Raw genomic sequence first — 24,313 nt, 5'->3', positions numbered from 1 at the left:
GCTTGAAGGGCAAAGCCCTCCCAGCACAATTACAGCCAAAGGCTATGGTTGTAAGCTTGACCCTATGTCCCAACCTGTGGTCCCACGTGGCTGAGTGAGGTGGACTTGAGAGTTCAGGTGCATGTAACTGAGGAGGTTAGAAACACGCAAGAACCTTGTGGCCACGCCCTCGGTTTGCCTCCTGGAATCTGGCTGTAAAATCAGGACTCGGCTGCAGGCCATGGGGCTGTCTCTCCACCAGAGAGGGCAGCGTCCCACCCAGACCCAGCTTTCTTCTCTTCTCTGTCTTTTCTCAATCCTTCACCGCCCCCTCTCAGGCTCACCGAACCTGGGCACATATGGCACCCAACGTGGGGCTGAGTATGCCACGGCCGGGCCGGCTCGGCACACCAAGCTCTGGAAACAGCCCAAGTGCCCATCAGGAGATGAGGGGATACAGAAGCTGGGGTCCAGCCCAGCCGTGTGGCTCGGTGGGTAGGCCTGGACCTATGGACCAGGAGGTCAGGGCGCACAGGCTGCCGCTCCAATGGGATGGGGCAGGAGGCGGCCCCTCCATGAGTCTCTCTCATCACTGATATTTCTCTCTCCCTCTTCCTCTCTGAAATCAGTAAGAGCACATTAAAAAAATAACACATCCATGATGAGAGAGAGTCCGGATGGGCTGCCTCCTGCACGCCCCCACCGGGAGTCCAGCCACAACCCGGGCCTGTGCCCCCACCGGAACAGAAGCGGGACGTCCTGGTTCAGAGGTCACACTCAACCCCCCAGCGGCTCAGGCCGGGCTGCACCCCCACCTTGATGTGTGTGTACCGGGTGATCAGACCCCACCCGTCACCGGCCTGGAGGACCGGGCGCACAGCCTGGCCCGGGGTGGGCACCGGGGCTCCTCTCCCCCCCTTCCTTACCCCTCTCCCTCCTCTCCCCTCCCCCCACGGGCAGAGAGCGGGCGGGCACTTCCGCCCGGACCCCATCACGCACTTCCACTTCCGGCTCGCACGTGGCGGAGCGGTTCCTCGAGGCCTGCGCGGTGGGTTCCTAGCCCCAGGAGATCGCCGTGGCCCTGCCCTGCGATGGCGTCGCGGTACGACCGGGCCATCACCGTCTTCTCGCCGGACGGGCACCTGTTCCAGGTGGAATACGCGCAGGAGGCGGTGAAGAAGGGCTCCACCGCGGTGAGCGGCCCTCGGCCCCGCGGCGCCACGCGGCCTGGGGGACATGGGGGACAGGGGGGGCGGGGGGAGGGGGACAGGGGGGAGAGACAGGGGGGTCCACACGGCCTGGGGGGACGGGGGGGGGACTGGAGGGGGGACAGGGGGCCCCGTGCGAGGCGCCGTGCCTGCCGTGGAGGACGAGGCCTCGCGGCCAGGATGGTCCCCGCGGGCGGGTCTCACAGCCCTGTGTGCGCCCGCCTTTGTCTAACCACAGCCGGGGGCGTGCGTACGTGCTTGTGTTTGCGTGTGTGAGAGTGTGTGCGTGTGTGGTGTGCGTGTACGTGCTGCGTGTGCGTGCGTGCGTGCGTGCGTGCGTGCTGCGTCTGTGTGTGCGTGTGCTGCGTAACGTGCGTGCGTGCGTGTTTCAGGATCCGGCTGTGCGACGACTCACGCTGTGCGAGAATAGGAAAGACACGTTCGGGCTCCGGCACGCGGGGCCGGCCCCCCCTGGGTGCGGGGCCCCTCCTGGGGTGCGGGACCCCTCCTGGGTGCGGGCCCCTCCTGGGGTGCACGGGCCCCTCCTGGGTGCAGCCCCTCCTGGGGTGCACGGGCCCCTCCTGGGTGCGGCCCCTCCTGGGGTGCACGGGCCCCTCCTGGGTGCGGCCCCTCCTGGGGTGCACGGGCCCCTCCTGGGTGCGGGACCCCTCCTGGGTGCGGGCCTCCCCTGGGGTGCACGGGCCCCTCCTGGGGTGCGGGCCCCTCCTGGGTGCGGGCCCCTCCTGGGGTGCACGGGCCCCTCCTGGGTGCGGGCCCCTCCTGGGGTGCACGGGCCCCTCCTGGGGTGCGGGCCCCCCCTGGGGTGCACGGGCCCCTCCTGGGTGCGGGCCCCTCCTGGGGTGCACGGGCCCCTCCTGGGTGCGGGCCCCCCCTGGGGTGCACGGGCCCCTCCTGGGGTGCGGGCCCCCCCTGGGGTGCACGGGCCCCTCCTGGGTGCGGGCCCCTCCTGGGGTGCGCGGGCCCCTCCTGGGGTGCGCGGGCCCCTCCTGGGGTGCGGCCCCCCCTGGGGTGCACGGGCCCCTCCTGGGTGCGGCCCCCCTGGGGTCACTGGCCGCGGGAAGCCGGCTCCTCCCGGGGGCGGCCGTCACTGGGATTATAATAAGGATTTAAGGCCGATCGCGGCCTGAAGCGCAGACTCGGTCACCGTCAGAGGAAACCCCGTGGCGAGGATTACTCTAGTTTGTTAAAGCGTTGTCCTAACGTGTGCACCCCAAAGTTTGGTACTCGGCCCCCACCATCTCCTCTGTGTGTGTGTGTGATTTTTAAATAATTCTGAAAGTCTCGGAGAGAGGATGCCCTTGTTTAAACTGACCTGTCCACATTTCTGAAAAACGTTTAAATACTCAGGGTAGCTGTAACGCTCCTGCCAAGCTTTAGTTTATGTTTAATAACTTTATGTTTTATAAAAATTAAAATGACAAAGATGCTCTGGTGACCAAAGATGGATTATCCCAAATCTTCCAAGTCCTAGCCTTCAACTCAGAAGGACCGGGGTTTTTTAATCTCTCAAATTTCATGAGGCCGTTGGCTGTGCGTTTTGGAATTTGAGACCCCAGCTCTGAGCATGCACAGGTCATTTCTAAGTGTAGCGGTGTCTGTATTTTGTCTCGCTTTCCATACCAACTTAGTTATGGGAGGAAATAATTCAATTTTATTATAAATCTATCAAAGGTAAAGTGGTAAAAAAAAAAAAAAACCACTGGAAAGAATCTTATCATTTTTAAAAGTATTTTTCTATTTAATGGGGCCCACTAGTTTTGCTTCTTTTTTGTAAGTAATTTTTTTTAGAATTGTAAATTTAAGAAAAAAGCCTGATGCCGCTTAAACCAAAAGGGTACCATCTTGATAAAAACAAAAAGTTCTCTAATCCCCAGCGTGGCATGAAGCAGATGGTTAGAAGATAACGCCCAAGCTCAGAGCCTGCAACGAAGGGAGTAATGGGAGAAGACGAGGTGTGATAAGAAACCGCCGGCTCCGTTGGAAGGTTTTAGAACGCCATAGAACTGATGGATGGCTCCTTGTAATGAGCTGTAAAAGGGGAAGGACATAAAAATACCTGGAGTGGGCACTTTTAAAGATACATCGGGAGGATGAGACGGTTTTGTTTCAGGATTCTGGAATTACAGTTTGCATCTTTGTATGGAGTTCCTGTGTTTCCTTGAGCGTGCCATGACCTTTTCCATGGGGTCAAGTTTACACTGACAGTTGTTTATTAAAATGTGTCACGAAATGATCTGTCTATAAATAACGTCTATAAGCCAACGTTAACCAGTTCTGACCAGTGTGTGAATGTGCTGTTATTTAGACAAAAAGTGCACGGGCCACAATGACAGGCGTGGGTTTTACCTCCTTCTCGGCGATCGTTTTCCAGCCGAAGTGAGACACGCGGCCTGTTTCCTGTCTGTTAGCTCCCTTTTCTATAAATGAAAACCATCTTTGAATAACATTTTGCAGAGGTAATACCTTTCTCCTTGGGAAAAATAGGAACCCTTCCTAACATTCTCATGAAAAAGGTACGACTTGTTATCATTCCTCCTTCTGTCCTTTCCCTGACCCCAAACCTGCTGTTAGCTCCACATTTCCTACTTTATCAAAGCTCAGCTCCACCGTCTGACCATCCAAGTCTTCCAGAACCTTCCCCACCCTCTTCAGTGGAGGGCAGCTTCCTGGTCTCACTGACCCAGCTCTGCCCCTCGGGAGGGGAGGGGAGGAGAGGGAGGGGAGGAGGGGGGGAAACACTTCTTCTGCCGCCCTCTCGCGTTCCTTTTCCTCCCGGGCCACGCCGGCTCCTTCGTGAAGCCATCTCCGACCCACGCCCCTCATGGCGGATCCTTTGCTTCTGGGTTTATGATCTGGAACAGAGCGCCAGACAGCATGCGCTGCTTGGCCTCGCATCCCCTTTCATTTCAGGGATCTGGAACGGACTCTCGCACCGGCTGGACCGGAAGGTCTGTGAGGATCTAGACGCTGTGTTTTGTGATTCTACTACACAGTGTGCCGTGGAGAGGCTGGGCAGGAAGGAAACTAACATTTAAGCAACATTTCCTTAGTATCAGGTATTTTTGTACATGACCTAGTGTTAAGGAGAGTGTTTAATCCCCTTCTTATCGATGTGGAATCTGTAATTCGGAGCTTCCATAGTTTGATGAAGGTACCCCGCTAAACGCTGATGGAGCCGTGTCCACACTTACATTTTTCTTGTTCCAAAGCCTCTGCTTTTTGCATTGCATCGTGCAGTTTATTCAGTAAGATGTGTCTGTTGGTTGGCTGTCATTACCATGCACGTGGAATCAGACATGGACCATGGAAGGCAATTAACGTCTTAAGCTTCCGTTTCTTGAACAGTAAACTAGGCACCAACACGGCACCTCCCCCATGGGGTCAGTGACGTTGCATGAAGCAATAATACGTGTTCGTGTCTTGCAGTGTTGGGTTCACAGCAAGTGAATGGCAGCTGTTATTATTGACTATCGCTTTGTCTTCTCTTTCCTTCATGTTGTCTCTGGTTTCCCAGCACAGGCATTTCAAGACATTTTTGGTGAATACTTGCACCTGCCAAGGGTGTTTGTGGGCCCTCGTGTTTCATAGTAAGTTAGACTCCACTTCTGACAATGGGAGCTTTCTATCCAGTGTCTCCTCCGCTACATTGTGGAGCATGTGTCACTGCCGGTTAGTTCTGTAAGGCGTTGACTCAGTGCTGCTCCATCTTACATCCCTTCCCCATCCCCCCGCCCCCCTGCAATGAATTCCCCGCTGCCTGTTAGTGAGACCCAGTCTTTCTGTTTTTGAGTCAGCATGGGCAGTTTTTTTTTATTTTTCTAGTTTGTCCTTTCAGTCAGATTTTCAAATTTATTAGGTGTATGATTTTCAAATTCCTACTTTTTCCCACGTGGAATGTTTCCTTTACTCTTTTTGCCTTTTGGCTATTTTAACGAAGACATTTAAAAAATTATTTCTTTAAAAAACTGTCTTTTGGTATTATCAATTTGTTGTTTTCTCTCTAGTCATTAATTTCTGCTTTTTCCTTATTTCTCCCCTTGAGCTGAGCTTAAATATTTTTATCGCTTTTTTAACTTCTTGAATTAATTTTTAATTTGATTTTATAAAGTGAGATTATGAATTTTCTTCTGAGCATAATTTTGTCCACATCCAAAAGCCTTTGGTATTGGGACTTCCATTGCAAGCATTTTCTAGATAGTGTGTGGGGGCAGGTTTGTTGTGTTTTGTTCTTTGGAAAGAAAAACATGTATTTACAAAATGCCTCCTCCCCCCCCCCTCCCGCCCTCCCTAGGATGGATGGGCCACTTGTCGCTCAACCCTTGCAGGGAGCTCTGCCCACAACTCCGGGCTGTGGCACTGCCTGCAGGGGGGCACACTCGTGACCCAGCCTGTGGCAGTTTTAACGTCTATTTAGCGGACAATTGTGTCGGTGAGAGTTATAAAGCTTATTGTATTATCTCGTGATCCCTGAATTTAAATTGATTTATTTCCATTGGGGGGAAATATTGAGATTTTCTTTGAGTCCTAATATATGTTAAATTGTAATGCCCATGACTCGATAAGAAGGCATGGTCCCTGTAGGGTGAAGGTCAACATGTCTATCTTAGGAGGTGGGACTTGGAGGGAGGGCTGCTGACTAGAGAGGATGGTTAGGGAAGGCCTCTTGGCGTTGAATGACTTGAATGGAGTGAGGGGACAGTTAGAACAAAAGCTGTCATAAGTTACCTATTTAATTGAAAGAGTGTTTTGTTTAATTAAAAGATGTAATCGCAGGTGTAGGTCTGCATTTACCCTGTTCTGTATTTCCACTTCAAGAGCGCTAAGTCACGCCCTGGCTGCGTCGCTCAGTTGCTTGGAATGTCGTCCCGATGCACCAAGGTTGCAGGTTCAATCCCCTGGTCGGGGCACATACAGGGATCGGCCAGTAAATACATGAGTGGGCGGAACAACGAATCTATCTCTCTCTCTCTTTCTAAAATCAATCAAAAACTTTTTAAAAAGAATATGAATTTCAGAATACACCTTTTTGCCTGGGTGTGTTGTATAAAACAGGACCATCTGATCACACTTGGCCACAGGCAGTCACAAATACCAACAGCGGAATAGAAGATTACTGCTGTGATACAGAATTAAATTCTCACAGGTTACTCTTGAGGCCCTAGGACTAGGCCGCTTCCCCAGAAGAACTCCTACCCTTACCCATTATTTGTGAGACTTTCCCCATGCCTTCCCCAGGCAGGGGCGGAGGGAGGAGCAGTGGGATTCTTGTTGTTGTATTCCAGTTTGAGGCTTTGTTTCTCAGTGACCCAGGGGCGGGCATTTGCTCTTTCTCTCGGCTGCTGTGACCTCCAATCCCTGTCCCTCCCAATGGTGACATACATAGATGTGTCTACTGAGCCTTCATGCTTGCTGCTACCCCCAGTGCCGGTGCTGCCTGCCCTCTGGAAGGACTCCCCATGGTCCATGTTCTGTGTTTAGACAGCAGCTCTCCGGGTGTGTTGTCTGGGATTAAGCTGCTCGTAGTTTCAGCTTTTGCGGGGCAGTCTTTCAGTTTCCAGCTGTGTATCTTCTTTGCCTTGAGTTTGAGTAACGGACTTCAGCAAGCCAGGGTCTACGCAGCTGTCTTCTTAGAAGTCTGCTTTCTCGATTTTCCTGAATGTTTAAGGAAGAGCGTTTTTCGCTAAGGCATGTGTTAGAATAACTGGATTTAATGTTAAAACTGACAACTAATTCTATTTTTTAATGATTTGACAGGTTGGAATTCGTGGTACCAATATCGTTGTACTTGGGGTAGAAAAGAAATCAGTCGCCAAGCTTCAAGATGAACGAACTGTGAGGAAAATCTGTGCCCTGGACGACCACGTCTGCATGGCTTTTGCAGGTACCCGGGGGCCTACAGGGACGATACAGAGCACCCTGTGCAGTGATCACACGTGGTCCCCCACAGCTGTGTGCTGCTGTATTCATGCAACATACGGAGCTCGCTCCATTTCTCATTAAACACAACAGTATACCCTGTCTTTTCTGGAAAAATCACAGCTCTGTAAACCAGGATTTCTGATCGTTAGTTTTGATAAAACATAAATGTCAGAAGGTATACTGAAAGAGTGTAATTTTAGGTAGCTGTTTTATTTTTAACTTTTTATTTTGAAATAACTTCAGATCAGGAAATTATAAAAAACAAGCAAACACACAAAGTAGTCTCCTTTACCCAGTGTGCCCCAAGGGTAACATCTTCACACCAGTAAATGGACATTGTTACAAGCCACACACTTTTTTCAGATTTCACTAATTTTACATGCACTCATTTGCATGTGTGTGTAGTTTTATTAGGCTTATCACATGTATAGATTCATGTACCATCACCACAACCAAGAAACACAACTCTTCCATACCACAGACCACCCATGCTCTCCCTCCTCCGTATCACCAACCTCTGGTGACAGTAAGCTATTCTCTTCTCCATCTCTTCATGTTGAGAATGCTGGATGAATAGAATCATATGGCATAAAACCTTTCAATACAGGCTTTTCTTCACTCAGCATAAACTACAACATTATTAGTAGTAGTGATAGTATTTAGTGGCAGTTAAAAAAGGAGGTGGTAGAATGTATGTATTGACATGAGAAAGTATCCATAACATATGTTAAAAATAGTAAGTTATAAAAGAATATGTATGATACAGTTCTGTTTCTAAAGTATAGAATTACCTGGTACCTCTTATTCCCTCTGGTGGGGAATAAGAGGTACATATCAGAGCACATATCAGAAAGAAATACAGTTCCATTTTGAAAAAAATCACATTATTTTGTTGATGTTATTATATTTTTAATGCTTGAAAAACAGGCCTTAGGGAGGAAAAAATCAAAGAATCTGAAAAAAAATGACTTCATGTACCATGTGGAATGCCATTTAATAGTAGAAATTTTACAATATGATAGTAGCTTCAATGTAAATTTGTGACATAAATTTAAAAGAACTGGACTGAGGACTCATTTATTCTATAATTGCTTATTTATAAACAAAGTGATATCTCAATACTATATTTTTAAAATATATTTTTATTGATTTCAGAGAGGAAGAGATATAGAAACATCAATGATGAGAGAAAATCATTGATCGGCTGCCTCTTGCACACCCCACACTGGGGTCAAGTCCACAATCCAGGCATGTGCCCTTGACCCTAATCGAACCTAGGACCCTTCAGTCCGCAGGCCGATGCTCTATCCAATAAGCCAAACCAGCTAGGGCTCAATACTATCTTTAAATAGAATTTGTTCTCTTTTTCCTAGCCATTTAGTATTGATTAGTATAATTGTTGCTTATTATGTTAAAAACACACACACACACACAACTATGATACTCAGATGGTTTGGCAAATTTGTCTCTGAATCAGTTTAATACTACTTTCTAAGTATGCTACTTTTATGTTTCTCTACTTTTGGATCATATATATTGTAAATGGACAATACTTAGAAATCTCCTTTCTGATCACATTTTGTAAATGAGTGAAGCTTTTAAATAATAAGATAAGCTAAATCAGTCTTTTTCCATTTCTTTTTTCTTTTTTTAATCCTCACCTGAGGATATTTTTTCCATTGATTTCCAGAGAGAGTGGGTGGGGAGAGAGAGACAGAAACTTCCACATGAGAGACACATCTGTTGGTTGCCTCCTGCACAATGCCCCAACCAGGGCTAGGGGACCTGCAACTGAGGTACATGCTCTTGACCAGGAATCAAACTCTAGAGCCTTCGGTCCACAGGCCAACACTCTACCCACTGAGTCACACCAGCCAGGGTTCTTTTCACGTCTTTCAGATAACATCTGCAAAGAGAAGAGAGTCCGTTTCTCTTCCCTTAACTCTCTGAGTGTGACTCGCACGCTGCCCACGGGTGTGGGGGTGATTCCTAGCAGTGGCTGTTCTGACAGCTTCTCATTGTTGACTAGTGTTAGCCGTCTTCTGGGACAGCAGTTCTCCTGGTTCCTGTAAACCTGATTGAAGTGATGCGGAAGGGGAACGAGTCTGTGACCACACATGCTGAGGGTTAGGTGAGAAAGGGATGTTTCAGAGACTCTGTGAATGCCCTTTTGGGCATTGTGGTTTGAAGAGCGTGGGGAAAGAAACCATAGGCCATGGAAAGGTCAAATGCCAAAGAAGTCTTAATGTAATAGAAAAGTTCCCACGCATTGCATCTTCTGGGGCAGTTACTGTAGTTCCTTATAGAAGTGTTAGGAGTTAATTACAGGATGTTTTGGTATGATAAAAGCAAGGCATGTTTGCTTTTTCTGGTTTAACATGTTTTATTTTCCAATCCTTAATCTTAGACAAAATACTGAGAAATATTTCACGGTTACATTGAATGAAGTTTGAATTCAGTGGATATGTGTTTGATAATGCAATGTAATGTTCATTGTTTTCATAAGAAGAAACCCAGCTTACTTCATGGTTTAGGTAATCAGTATATTGGATTTGGAATCCAGGATAGCCCATCAACCTTTGAACAGTCTGCCATTGATATCCCCCCCTGAAAAGGTTTTTAAAAATGTGACGACAGAGATTTTAAAAAATTATTTTTAATAAACCCTAACAACCAGCCCATCTACTATGAATGAAACCATTTTAATATTTGGGAAATAGTTTACCTAACATTAGTGTTTAACCGTTATTCTTTAAAGTCATTTTCTTTAAAAAGTAAGTAAGAATGCATCAAGTTAAGCCCTGAAGGAATAAATCATAATGTCAGATAAGGGATTCACAAAGAATTTTACAGTCTTTATAATGGACATATATTGAGGAAAACAAAGGACATTATAAGAAAGATTTTGTGGTAGCTAAAAACCTTTGACATTAAAAAGTCCTTCTTTCTTGTAATGGTTCAACGACTTTTATAGGACTGACTGCTGATGCGAGAGTGGTGATAACCAGAGCCCGTGTGGAGTGCCAAAGCCATAAGCTTACCGTTGAGGACCCCGTCACCGTCGAGTATATAACTCGCTTCATAGCATCCTTAAAACAGGTAAGCCCAGAGAGCAACAAACAGCTTCAGGTTTCTCCTTTACTATTACAGGTCTAGTCATGCAAATACTTCAGTCAGTCCATGAACTCTACTGAGTTCTTTATTCTTTTTCACATGTCATACTCACACTGTTACTGCAGCGGAATGGATTGATTTGATCACTAGGAATCTCAATCAGTATCAGTTGTGGGGATTATATTAAAACTAGAGGCTCGGTGCACAAAATCCGTGCACTGGGGAGGGGGGGGGAGGCGCGGTCCCTCAGCCTGGCCTGCGCCCTCTCACAGTCCGGAGCCAGCTTAGGCCTGCTCCCCATGAGCCCGACTTCTGGCTGAGTGGCGCTCCCCCTGTGGGAGCACACTGACCACCAGGGGGCAGCTCCTGCATTAACCCTTTGCACTCGCTTGATTTTTTCTCGATTCCTGCTACCGATGCTAACTGTGTCGAGTCACACTCGACATCCGAGTGCAAAAGGTTAAGTGTCTGCCCCCTGGTGGTCAGTGCACATCAGAGTGACCAGTCATTCCACCATTTGGTCGATTTGCATATTAGCCTTTTATTATATGGGATAAAAAAGAGCAAGCAATCTAATCTTTTAAGGGGATTTCTTCACTTCTGGAGATTGAGTAAGGAGCACCAATTTTTAGAGTTTACCAAAGCAATACCCATGATTCTTTCACCTACAAACCGAAACACAACTGATAGTGTTCAGGTATTACTTCTGAATCCATGAGTAGGTACATTAATATTAAGTCTAATCATAATGTGTACAAATATGTTTTTCACTTATTATTTTATGTGCTTTTGTATATGTCAATGAAATCCTTATGTAACTCTATACAGGCAGAACTCCTTTATTTTTTTAAATATATTTTATTGATTTATTTACAGAGAGGAAGGGAGAGGAATAGAGAGTTAGAAACATCAATGAGAGAGAAACATCGATCAGCTGCCTCTTGCACACCTCCTACTGGGGATGTGCCCGCAACCAAGGTACATGCCCTTGACCGGAATCGAACCTGGGACCTTTCAGTCCACAAGCCGACGCTCTATCCATTGAGCCAAACCAGTTAGGGCCAGGCAGAACTCCTTTTATTGTTCCTCACTTTATTGCACTTTACAGATGTTGTGTTTATTATAAACTAGAGGCCCAGTGCACAAATTCGTGCACCAGTGGGGTCTTTCAGCCTGGCCTGTGGGATCAGGCCGAAACTGGCTCTCTGACATCCCCCGAGGGTCCTGGATTGCGAGAGAGCACAGTTAGGGCCGGGGAGGGACGCGGGAGGTTGGCCAGCTGGGGAGGGACCACGGGAGGGCTCCAGGGCATGTCCAGCCCATCTCACTCAGTCTCGATCAGCTGGACCCCAGCAGCAAGCTAACCTACTAGTCAACTGTCTGCCCTCTGGTGGTCAGTGCACGTCATAGAGAGCAGTTGAGCAGCCTTACCATACATTAGCATATGACGCTTTGATTGGTTGAAAGACCGACCAGAAACCGGACACTTAGCATATTAGGCTTTTATTATATAGGATTGAAAGTACGACCCTCCACCAACAAATAATTAAGACTTACTTTATTGTGATACTCTCTTTCTTATGGTGGTCTGGATGTCTCAGAGGTATGCCTATAAAATTGATTTTAGTTGCTATCCATAATTATTTAGGATGTTTCTAGTTTATTTCATTTTCTCATTCCTTCTCTCACTTGCTAGTTCTCAAATTGCTACTTTAATAACATTATCTTTGAAACAAATTTTATTATTTTTAAATTATATTGGGGGGTTTTTTTAGATTATAATTGGTATTTTTTAAATTTACTTTTATTGATTTCAGAGAGGAAGGGAGAGGGAGAGAGAGAGAGAAACAGCAATGATGAGAGAGAATCATTGATCAGCTGCCTCCTGCATGTCCAACACTGGGGATGGAGCCCGCAACCCGGGCATGTGCCCTGACCAGGAATTGAACCGTGACCTTCTGGTTTATAGGTCAGCACTCAACCACTGAGCCACCTGGGCTGGGCAAGATTATAATTGGTTTTAAGACTTTTGTTATATATAGCTAAATTACTTTCTGAAAAAATTGAACCAATTTTTACTATGCAATGAACAATGTATAAATGTACCCCTGAAGGATCATTAGCACTGGTTTCTCATTTTTCTTTTATTTTGCCAAGAAGTATAACATAGTTAGTGCTTTGGGCCAACTATTTAGCCTGTTTTGCCTTAATTTTCTTATTTATATAACGAGCATTACAGGAATACCTACTCTGTTGAGTTGGATTAAATGATTTAAAACATTTAGAACACTTTCTGGCTGGATTTTACCATCTGTCCACATAGAGATTTTTTTATAGACCATACTCTCTCTATATTAAAGTTTTAAATTGCATACTTATTTTTAAATTGCCCTATTTTTAAAATTTAATTTATGTTGCAGGAAAGTCCAACATTTTATATTTCTTTTGCTTTTTTTATTTGCTCTGCTTTTTCCAGAGTTTATAAAGGTATCCACCAGAAAACAAGGTGTGGAACATTGTGTATAGAAGATTCCCAATTGTAATTTTTAGGTTTTCTTTTAGAAACATGAAGGTTATGTGTAGAATATTATAGAAACACTAGAGGCCCGATGCATGAAATTCGTGCAAGGAGCTTGGCCCTCACAGCCCCAGCTTCGTCCGGAAGGGCATCCAGAAGGACGTTCGGCTGCCCAGTCTGATTAGCATATTACCCTTTTATTACTATAGATTAGGGGCTCAGTGCATGAATTCGTGCATCCTGAAAGGAACTGTGAGCCGTGAGGCTGCGGTGGGCACGGGTGGGTCTCGGCCCATCCTCCGCACTGCCACCTGGCCCCTCCCACCACAGCCACCCCCCATCCCCTGTCTGCTGGCAGGCCCGCTCCCGCCACCACCACTCCCACACGCTGACGGGGCGGAGCGATTGGGGCCAGCGCCAGCAGTGGGTGCGAGTGGTGGCCGCTGCCCAATCGCCCCTCAGGAGCAGGGGGAGGTGGAGAAGCCCTCAGGGGCTATCCGGACTGGCGCCGGGCACCGGCAGCTGGTGTGAGCAGCGGATCTGGTGCTGGCAGCAGGTGCAAGTGGGGCCATCACCGGCAGCTGCCGGCCCCGATCGCCCCTCAGGAGCAGGGGGAGGTGGAGAAGCCCTGAGGGGCGATCGGGGCCGGCAGCCGCCGCTCGCACCCACTGACGGCGCCGAGTGATCAGGGCCAGCGCTGGGCGCTGGCAGCAGGTGTGAGCGGGGCCAGCCCCGGCAGCAGGTGCAAGCACCGGCAGGACTGCGGTGCGCGGGAGCAAAGAATATCAGTAACCACCAGAGGCTCGCCCCGATGACAGCGACCGGCACCCTGCCTTGGTCTGGCTCCCCTGCTCACCTGCTCCACCATCCCGCCATGGCCAATGCCCACCATGTTCAGCACTCTGCTGCCTGCTGCCGACATTTGCCATGTTCCACACACGCCCCCTGGTGGTCAGCGCACGTCATCGCGACCGGTTGTTCAGTTGTTCTGCCGTTCAGTCTATTTCGTATTGGGGTTTTATATATAGATACACTTTAAGTCTGTAAAAGTCAAGTTGCCACAGAGGAGGGCCCTGGGTTCTGGGATAAAAGAGATGCTTTAGATACACCTTTGGTACTTACTGCTTTCACCGTGTGCGTGTGTTGCTTTCACTTTGAAAAGCGGTTGACTAAGCACATAAAGTAGGAGGGTCTGTCCTCTGAGGTGTGTTTGCCAAGCATCCTCTTCATAGTCAGTGTGATCTGGGAGCATTAGGAGATACAGAGAAATTAAGACATACACCCTCCTTTAAAGGTGTGTTTATGTTTGTGTAGCCCGGTATTTGCATCCATAATCTGAATGGCTAGTAACACACATACATAATAGGATGTAGGCATTTTAAGTAGATACAGGGCTAGACCCGTCCAGGAGAAAGCTGGGTGTAAAGCTAGTCGGGCCGCCGTGTTGCACACGTTGCTGAGCTGCCTGCAGGTGGCCTCCAGCTCCCTGTCAGGACCCCTCTGCATTCTAGGGGCGCAGGCGCAGGGTGAGTGTGGGTCCCACTCTGGGATGGAGCTCAGATCCTGGCACTCAGGTGAAAAACACAATTGGTTTCCAGTGCCCTGTTGACTGTGAGGAAAAAGCACGTTTTCTCTTTGAGAGAAACAGAGTTCCTTGCTTTGGAGCTGACAGAGTGTCTGGGTTGGGTTTTATGTGAGTAACTTAGTATACAGTGGACAATAAACTTGACAATGATAGTACCAAGAAGAAGATTTGATAGCAGCAGTGTCGTGTAAGAATGCTTGATGATAACAATTGTAGTGTCTCTCACAGTAACAGAGGAGTGATCTAAGGCACAGCTAACTAAGAGCAGCTTTCCGGGAACCCAAACGGTGCGAGGTGCACAGTTCTCTGCTGTGTTACAAAGGCTCAGTCTTGGTAGGTTACCCAACTGTGCATCAACCAATGGGAAAACCACAGTAAACCATGTGGAAGTAAACTTCGGATGTGGTTTTATAGACTCTGTACATTTTTTAAGTTTTCATTATGGATTTGAGGTTAGTCCAGAAAGTGAGGGAGGAGAATCGGGAAGATATACAGAATGATAAGTAATAGTGTGGCCTTTGCATGGCCTATAGAGGAAGTAACTACCGAAACATGTTATTTTTCAGAAATACACTCAGAGCAACGGGCGAAGGCCTTTTGGCATTTCCGCCCTAATCGTAGGCTTCGACGACGATGGTATCCCGAGACTGTACCAGACCGATCCCTCTGGCACCTACCACGCCTGGAAGGTGAGGCGTCCATTTAACTAGTGAGAGAAGTTAGGTACATGTCTTCACTGTACACGCTTCGCCGCTGCCAGGGCCTGATGAAAGTTACGTTACGTTAAAATATCGGGGGTGGCAGGGACTTTCTGTGACCGTCCGGCTAGTCGGCATTATGGTGGCTTCTGGTGGACAGGAAACACTCCGGCTTCTTAGTCCCAGGGCTTTTCCTTCACGTGTGGAAAGAGGTGACACACCTAGTGAGGAACACCCAGTTCCTGCTCGTCGCCATCCTCCAGTGACGACCGCGCCACATGGCTCTGCTCTGGGGAGAAGCGTGTCCTCCTGCTCTCAGTGAAGCATGACAGAGCCGGCCAACGCCGCACGGACCTCCGGTGCGTCCCCGTTCCCGGAGTCAGGGCGCCCAGACAGTTTGTTCCTGTGCCGGTGCCGGTGCCGGTGCCGGTGCCTGGCAGCGCCGCCCTCAGACCCGGGAGGCGCTTTCTGCCGGTCCGGTGGCTTTGAGTCGCCCTCCCTGTTCCAGCGCCAGCGGCCGGCCTTGCTGACCGGCGCACTGCAGTCTCCTGGTGCCCGCAGCGAGGGCCGGCGCCTCCATGGCGGGGTCAGAGGTGACGTTTTCTGTATTCTCACACGTAAGAATAAGACCGCACCCCAGGATCCAGTCTAAGCGATGTTGACTATTAAACGTTTAAATGCTGCCCTGCCAGGGCCCGGCGTGGCTCGGGCTGAGCAGCGACCTAGGAACCAGGAGGTCACGGTTCGATTCCCGGTCAGGGCACAGGCCCAGGTTGCGGGCTCCACCCCCAGAGTGGGGCGTGCAGGAGGCAGCTGGTCCATCATTCTCTCTCATCATTGAGGTTTCTGTCTGTCTCTCCTCTCCTTTCCTCTCTGAAATCAATACAAATATTTTTTAAACAGTTTAAATACTTAGGCTTTAAAATAATTTTACGAAGAGTTTATTTTACTGTTATTAACATCCAGATAAATTAATTGGGAAATCTTGCCTTGATTTTTAAGCCTGTATTAAGTAACGTATTTTGATTTGAGCTGACCATACTCATACTATTTTATAAATCCAGTAAAACAGTGGCTTATATTCTTACCTCAGAGATCTGGATCCTGTGTTAGCTGCACACCCTGTAAGCCACCTGCACAATCTCATGGGCAGTCAGAGGCTCTGAGCTTATGTGCTGCAAACACCAGGCTCGTTCCTGCCGGTGAGACCTGTACATGTGCGAGGTTTCTTGTGCCTCCAGACCTCTGCCCGAAACAAGACAGACGGTTACACGGAATCTCTCTGGATATGTTGACGTCTGCTGTCTTCTGTTTGCATTGATCATTACGTCATCACTCTTCCTTTCAGGTTCATAACAATTTCCACGTTTATGTAATTTTCCATTTTATTTTGGTTGCTCCCTGAGGTCACACAGAGAAGCATTTTTTATTTCAAAGTCAATGGACATGGGCAGTAGGGTAGTGAAAACCGGGGGGGAGGGGGGAGTAGGAATTGGGAGGAGGGGGGACGGGAGGAAATGGGAAATATCTGGAATACTATAAACAAAAAAAATAATAAAAGATCTGAAAAAAGAAGTTCATTGAAAGACAAAAAAAAAAGAAGAAGAAGCCAGGAGACTTTCCTAGCTCAAAGGAGACTGAACAGACATGCCCAAGGTCTTTGATTGGCTCCTCGATGGGGAAGCAGTCACAGCCAGAGACATTGAACACAACCGGCAATGGTATGCATCAGCCTTAAGTCTTGGGGATGTGGAATTACAGTGTTATGTTTTAAAAATCCCTGTTTTAAGGGAATTGATCGAAGTATTTAGGGGCAAAATGTTATGACATCTTCAACTTCAACATAAACAAGCATGCATATGTGTGTGTAGGTAAATGGAGAGAGATAAAACAAATATCTCAAAATGTTAATAACTTGTGAATCTAGGTAAAAAGGTACATGGTAGTTCATTGTTCTCTCAACTTTTCATAGGTTTGAAATGGTCAAGTTAGAACATTGAGGAAAGAATAGTAAGAAGGAGGAGGTGATGATGGCTCCTTTAAGAAGTTTAGCTATAAAGGGGAGCAGGGAGATGGAACGGCAGCTACAGGAGAATGTGGGTTCAAGGAAGGTGTTTTTTAAGACTTGACAGTTTACAGGATTCGTTTAGTCAGCAACGGGATTAAACTTGTAATATGCGTGGACGCTGAGCATAGCCGTGGCATCTACTCTCCAAGCGCTCACATGCTAGAGGCAGCGGGGAGAGAAGTCAATTACAGCATGTTGGACTGTGGTGGTAACACGTGCCACCCAGGTGCGGGTCCCCAGGTGTGGGCCCCAGGTGCAGGTCCCCGGGTGTGGGCCCCCAGGTGTGGGCCCCCAGGTGTGGGTCTCCAGGTGTGGGTCCCCAGGTGTGGGCCCCCAGGTGTGGGCCCCCAGGTGTGGGCCCCCAGGTGTGGGCCCCAGGTGCGGGCCCCCAGGTGCGGGTCCCCAGGTGCGGGTCCCCAGGTGTGGGTCCCCAGGTGCGGGTCCCAGGTGCGGGTCCCAGGTGCGGGCCCCCGGGTGCGGGTCCCCGGGTGTGGGTCCCCGGGTGCGGGGTCCCCGGGTGTGGGTCCCAGGTGCGGGTCCCCGGGTGCGGGTCCCCGGGTGCGGGTCCCCAGGTGTGGGCCCCCAGGTGCGGGTCCCCAGGTGTGGGCCCCCAGGTGTGGGTCCCCAGGTGCGGGCCCCCAGGTGTGGGCCCCCAGGTGCGAGTCTCCGGGTGCGGGCCCCCAGGTGTGGGTCCCCAGGTGCGGGTCCCAGGTGTGGGTCCCCAGGTGCGGGGTCCCCGGGTGTGGGTCCCCAGGTGTGGGTCCCCAGGTGCGGGGCCCCCTGGGGTCCCCAGGTGTGGGCCCCCAGGTGCGGGGTCCCCAGGTGCGGGGTCCCCAGGTGCGGGGTCCCCAGGTGTGGGTCCCAGGTGTGGGCCCCCAGGTGTGGGCCCCCAGGTGTGGGCCCCCAGGTGTGGGCCCCCAGGTGCGGGGTCCCCAGGTGCGGGGTCCCCAGGTGCGGGGTCCCCAGGTGTGGGCCCCCGGGTGTGGGTCCCCAGGTGCGGGTCCCCAGGTGCGGGGTCCCCAGGTGCGGGTCCCCAGGTGCGGGGTCCCCAGGTGTGGGTCCCAGGTGTGGGCCCCCAGGTGTGGGCCCCCAGGTGCGGGGTCCCCAGGTGCGGGGTCCCCAGGTGCGGGTCCCAGGTGCGGGCCCCCGGGTGCGGGCCCCCAGGTGTGGGCCAGGAGCCGCAGCATGGGCATCACCCGGCGCAGCTGGAAATGCAGGAGCAGCTCCCTCAGACCTGCTGAGCCAGGAGCGCTCCTACCGAGAGGCCCACAGGGTCCTGCCCGGTGGCAGCCTCAGCAGCACCAGCCTCAGCAGCACCGCTCTGGAGGAGCAGAGTCCTGGGGCGGAGGGAGGAGGAGGAGGTGCGGTTCTGAAGAGGGAGTCTGGGAAGCAGAGGATTTGCGCAGAGGCCTGAGAGACGTGAGGGAGCAGAGGGTGGACATGGCTGGGGTCCCGACAGGGGACGCAAGTGCAGATGCTCTGCAGGGCGGCTTCCTGTGTGTGGGGGGGGGAGAGGGCGGAGGAGGAGAGAGGGGCAGAGGTGGGACATCAGATGGCAGAGGAGTCCACGGAGCCAGGAGTGGGACTCGCAGAGGGCCTTCCTCACCCTCCTTTGCAAAATGGTGCATTTGACTCTGAACAGGACCGGAAGCCAGTTTTAGCAAAGCAGAAACATTAAGTGGCTTTTTTTTTAAGGATCCCTCTGGCTACTATGAAAAAAATCTATGAAAAAAAAAATGTATGGAGAGAGCAAGGAGGGATGCAGGCAATATAATAAAATAGGTCCCTGCCCTGGCCGATGTGGCTCAGTGGCTGAGCATTGCCCCACGCACCAAGAGATCCTGGGTTTGATTCCAGTCCAGGCACATGCCTGGGTTTCGGGCTCCATCCCCAGTAGGGGTGTGCAGAAGGCAGCTGATCAGTGATTCTCTGTTATGGATGTTTCTCTCTCTCTCCCTCTCACTTCTCTCTCTCAAATAATCGATAAAAAAAATACATTTTTAAAAATAGGTGATTTGAGTTTGGTGAAAAGCGGTTAGATGCTGGTTTTATTTTGCAAGATGAGGAACGGTGTGAGGCTTTGCTTAATGGATATAAGGTGTGAAAGAGAGAAGAATGGCTGAAATGTTTTGGAATATGTATGCATTTCTGAAAGTGATAAGGTGGAGAGGGGGTTTTGATGACGTAGAGGAAAGTGGAAGACAAAAGGAGAGACTCTGAATAGGCACAAGTGCATGGAACTCCGTGAGGGTGGGCAGGTGGGAGCTGGACAGTTTTAAGTGCAAGAAATGATTGTTTTTAGTGGGACATTTCAAACGTATACCTAAGAACACAAAAATAATATAAATACATGCATGTATTCACCAGGTTTAAACAGGCGCTAACATGTTAGCATACTTGCTTCAGCTCACGTTTTAAGTGAAAGGTGGGAGTAATGACGGTGATGGCACAACACTCACGCGCCACCAGCCAGCTCCACGCAACCGGAGCTTCCGTGTGGCCTCCCCCTCCCTCCCGCGCCGCCGCGCCCCCGGGAACCACTTCCCGCAGGTGGATGTGTGTCTTCTGTGCAGAGCGACACGGTCACTGCACGTGGAAGCGCCAGAACAACGGGGCTGGTTTGCATGTGACCCCGATGTGGTATTAGGCATGATTACTTACGCCAACGGCGACAAAGAGGGGTGGTGTGTCCCCTCAGGGACACCTGGCGAGGAGTAGGACTCGTTTGGTCGTCACCGCTGGCATCAGCGGGCAGAGCTGCTCAGCAGCCTACAGTCACAGGACAGCCCCGCCCCTCCCGCAGCAAAGAACGATCCGTTCCCACGTGTCAGTCGTGGGGAGGTTAAGGAAACTCCCTGTAACCTTTCCCGCCCTGCTCTCCCCACACCTGAACTGGGTTACAATGGTACCTCTTTAATTGTTTGGGGATGGTCGAGTTGGATGAGATAATTCATGTAAAATGCACACCGCAGTGCCTGGCACACACGTGCTCTGTTCATGTAGGTCCTCTCATCTCCATCGTCCCGTCACTAGGCCGGCCTGGAATGTAGACGGACGGAAAAAACCTGTGCCAACTCCCTGCGGCCAGAGGCACGTTTGTTTGCCTTTTCCTTCGTTTGATGAAAAATGGTGAAGACCATCGAAAAATGGGGCCTGGACCAGAAGCAGCCCCTCTTGCTTATAAAGTCAGAGAAGATGATGGATGTGATCATCAGTGCACGTTGGCCTGAGTTCTCAGGACGTGACGCGCCGTCCCATTCATGTAAACAGCTTTCTGCACGTTGGTGTTCTTTTTTCCCTCGTCTTTCTTCCTTTTGCACCATACTGCAGAGTCTCACCTCCTTCCTCCCCACCTCTTACGGAGTTTCAGCTCTTTCAATCTATTCCGGTGGTCAAGAACTTGGGAACTATTAAAGCGACAGAACGCGATGGCCAGTATAAAGCATGGGTATATCTGAAAATTACTCCTGCTGTCACTACAGATTATTCATGTAGTGACCAGTGAGCTGTTGAAATGTTTGCTAAGTTTTCAAACCTACAATTTTCATTTTGCAATTACGCTAAGAAATACTGGAGTAAACTCTAAATCTTTAAACTTCACTTAGTAACCATAAATTCCTTCATATTGCAGTATTATTAAGAGTTACCTTCTATTTTTCAAGGCAAATGCAATAGGCCGAAGTGCTAAAACTGTCCGAGAATTTCTAGAAAAGAATTACACAGAAGATGCTATAGCTAACGACAATGAAGCTATCAAACTAGCAATAAGAGCTTTGCTAGAAGTAAGTGATCTAATCCTATATAATAAAAGCCGGGAGTTCATCTGGGAGTTCAACCAGGGGGCGGGGCCAGCCTGGGGAAGGAGAGAGGCCCCGCCAGCAGGGCAGCAGGCAGCAGGCAGCCGGGGGAAGAGCGGGAGGCCCTGGCCGGCAGTGCTAGGGACCCTACCAGTGCACGGATATTGTGCACTGGGCCTCTAGTAAAGAATATTCAGGAAAGCAGAGGTTTTTGTCCTCCTTTCATTGCTTATGAAAACACAGACTTTCCCGAAGTCATTCTAATACCGACTTGTTCTACATTAGGTTGTCCAGTCCGGTGGGAAGAACATTGACCTTGCTATCATGAGAAGAAACCAACCTTTGAAAGTAAGTCGCTCCCCACGGGCAGAGTGTCGGTAGTGTGTCTGACAGAAGTTAAGATGCGTCGCCTGCGTCTTCATGATAAGCCTGAACGCCCTGAGCACCATCGACGCGATGGCAGCTTCTGGTTTGTTTCTGGGCGAAGGCTCTCTAGTGTGATGTGCTTGTTGCGAGCAGTCACCTCTCCCTCGCCCTTTGTGAGGCCCGGAGGCGCTGCGGCCCGTGCACAGACTCCCCCGTGTGTATGTGTCCTTATAGGTAGGGACCCTGCTGAGTCAGACGTCAGGGATCAGCACAGCACGGTCCCCATGGAGAGTCCTTCCCGCCATCTTACAGAGCAGCTGCTGCTCCTATATTTTTAGATCTTCCAAAATCAAGATATGCTTCTAGCAAGTGTCATTCAGCTGCCACTTCTATCATTGCTGGCCCGCCAGGCCTCCAACATCATGTGGTCTTCATATGTCAACAAACCCTCCCCTAGTCTTGACTGCCTACTGGTTTTTATCTGTTTTCTACACTTTCCACTTAAAAGTGCCTTGAGCCACTGTTGACTTAAATTTTAACACCTCGTGTGATGCCCTTTCCCTGTTTCTTTGTGGTGAGTCTTGCGCTGTTGTTTGTATACCAACTGCTGGGCCACAAAATAAATGGTTCACAACAATGTGATAAAGGGCTCTGCATTTATGATAGAGGATTCATTGGCTAAAGAGCACTCAAAACATGGTTCTCTGTTGTTCACGAGGTAGAGCTGTACAGTGTGGTGTGCCAGTTAGCTCTCTAGCTGAGTATACAAAAGCACTCAAAGCATGGGAAACATTCTTTTATGTGTACTTTTTATTGTAGGGAAAATATTCAAGGGGAAGGAGTATTGAAATCAGCGCTGTGTGGAGTGGGGTTTTTGTTTTGGATTGGGGGAGGGAATTCTTGTTGATGTAATGATACCACATCCCCATATTTTATTAGTTAGCCAATGGATGGGGATGTGAGGCTAGGCCAGCAGCAGAGTTTCCGTGAATTAGAGAAATAGGGGTGTGGTTGGGTCTTCCCCTACACGGCCGCACATAGTAATCAGGCTGCTGAGCATAGAATGTGGAGATGGGAACTGGGCTGGGCTATTAGCCCCGCTGCCAAGGGCCTAGGACATACATTCAACAGGGCAGGGACACAGAACCAGAGACCAGAGGCACCTCTCCAGCCCCACACATATGTGCACACACACACACACGCACACACACACACACACAGTTACACACATGTTTCTACCTCTGAGTGGCAGGCCGGTGTGTGTCCTTCCACATGGTATCTCAGGACAGGCTGCGTGGCAAACAGGACACATGCTTTGGAGTTGGACAGACCTGGATGTAAGTCCTAGCGGGTCAGTTTGTTTAACAGTATGACCTTGAGCGATTTGCTCCCATCTTTTTACTTTAAATAAAATAAAAGAAACATTATTTTTGCTTTGAATTCCATGAGGGAGATGTAAATAAGCAGTGTAAATCATCTTTTCCTTATCTCTTGTGGCTAGTCCATGAGCTGATAAAATAGTCAAACCTTTTCAGAGAATCACAGTTAGGAGGGGGTGGAGTTCAGTGATGAGTTATTTGCTCATGAACAGAGTGAGTCTTGCATTAAAATGGTTTTAGAGTTATATTTTGATGTGGGATATGTAATGCAATGTCACATTTTGCCCTGCTTTCTCTTGTAGCACAACGGTAGTGGAAATGTCGTAGAGTTCTGGTTTTTGTTCATAATAGTTACAAGTATGTTGCTGTTGATTCTTTGAAACACTTCATTATGTATTTGAAGTTATAAATAGGTAATAGAAATTTATAACATACTAGAGGCCTGGTGCACGAATTTGTGCACAGGTGAGGTCTGGCCGGCCCTGTCCCCAATCAGGGTGGGGGGGCCGATCCGGGGCAGGGCCAGTGGGAGGAGGGCCGCTGGTGGTTGGCCAGCTGGCCCCACCCCCAATCAGCCTCCAACACCCTTATCGGGGCCAGGGCTGGCAAGTGGGAGTCTGATCAGGGCCTGGATCAGGCTGGTTGGCTGCCGCAGTGCATGTCATAGCCACAGGTTGTTCTGCCATTCCGGTTGCTGGGATTTTGTATATATAGATGATAGTTTTTTTTTCATATTGTAAATATTTAGAAATGTTTGGTATAATTGCAATTTGTTTAATTTTTTTTTTCCTTTTCAGATGTTTAGTGCCAAGGAAATTGAATTACAGGTCGTTGCAATAGAAAAGGAAAAGGAAGAAGCAGAGAAGAAAAAACCAAAGAAGACTTTGTGAACACAGAGCTTTTAATGTTTTGTGGTGCTTAGAATTATTTAGTGAGTTTTAAGGGAAATACGCTGGTTTATGGCATTGCATTAGTAGTTATGTGCTGTTTTGAGACTGCAGATTTGTGAGTCTCTTTAGTCTATTACAGGGACAGACATACAAGAATATGTAGGTTTTCTTTGAAAATATTTTAGTAACTGTTGAAAGCAGTCATAATTCCACATAAGCTTGAGACTATACTCTATAACTTGTCCAGTGTTTTATTTCTTCATGTATGAAAATTAAGAAAAATTTTAATTAAAAAAAAAGAATAATTTGGTGACATTTGAGTATTGACTGTCAGGTAGAGAGAGACCTATTTGAAAACAGACTGAATATAATACTGAGTCACATTTCTAAATGAATGATAAAAACACCCTTGTGTTGGTGAATTGTCAAAATTTTGTCAGTCTCCTTCATTTTTAAATATTTTATCATATTTATTTAACCTTTTGCATTTTATAAGTTGCAGTATATCATCTGAACAGGGTTCTCTATGAAAATAAGGAGAGAAATGAATACATGTGATCTTAGTTCTGATTGGCATTTTATCGTAAATATATCCCATGTGATAGATTCGTCACATGTTCCATCCAATAGATGGGTGCTTGTTACTGAGTGCTGGCATTGGCCTCTGAGAGGAGCAAAGGACATACAGAGTGACCCCTCCCCGCAGCAGGAGATTACCCCGCATGGCCCAGGAAAAGAAGGTGCATAATGCCAGGAAGGAAGTTATGTTTT

The 24,313-nt window shown here is 48.9% G+C and overlaps 1 protein-coding gene across 1 annotated transcript; it reads left to right on the top strand.

Annotated features, from left to right (window-relative positions):
- The first annotated feature begins 955 nt into the window (after positions 1 to 955).
- PSMA8 (proteasome 20S subunit alpha 8) lies at positions 956 to 23,780 on the top strand. Its single transcript, XM_008148334.3, has 7 exons — positions 956 to 1,172; positions 6,963 to 7,089; positions 10,102 to 10,226; positions 14,911 to 15,033; positions 20,773 to 20,892; positions 21,193 to 21,255; positions 23,450 to 23,780. Exons 1-7 carry the CDS (start codon positions 1,071 to 1,073, stop codon positions 23,540 to 23,542), a joined length of 753 nt encoding a protein of 250 aa, XP_008146556.1. The 5' UTR covers positions 956 to 1,070; the 3' UTR covers positions 23,543 to 23,780.
- The last annotated feature ends 533 nt before the right edge of the window (positions 23,781 to 24,313 follow it).

The sequence above is a fragment of the Eptesicus fuscus genome, chromosome 12 (genome assembly GCF_027574615.1).
Source record: "Eptesicus fuscus isolate TK198812 chromosome 12, DD_ASM_mEF_20220401, whole genome shotgun sequence".
Taxonomy (NCBI): Eukaryota; Metazoa; Chordata; class Mammalia; order Chiroptera; family Vespertilionidae; genus Eptesicus; species Eptesicus fuscus.
This window is presented reverse-complemented; position numbering and strand designations above follow the sequence as displayed.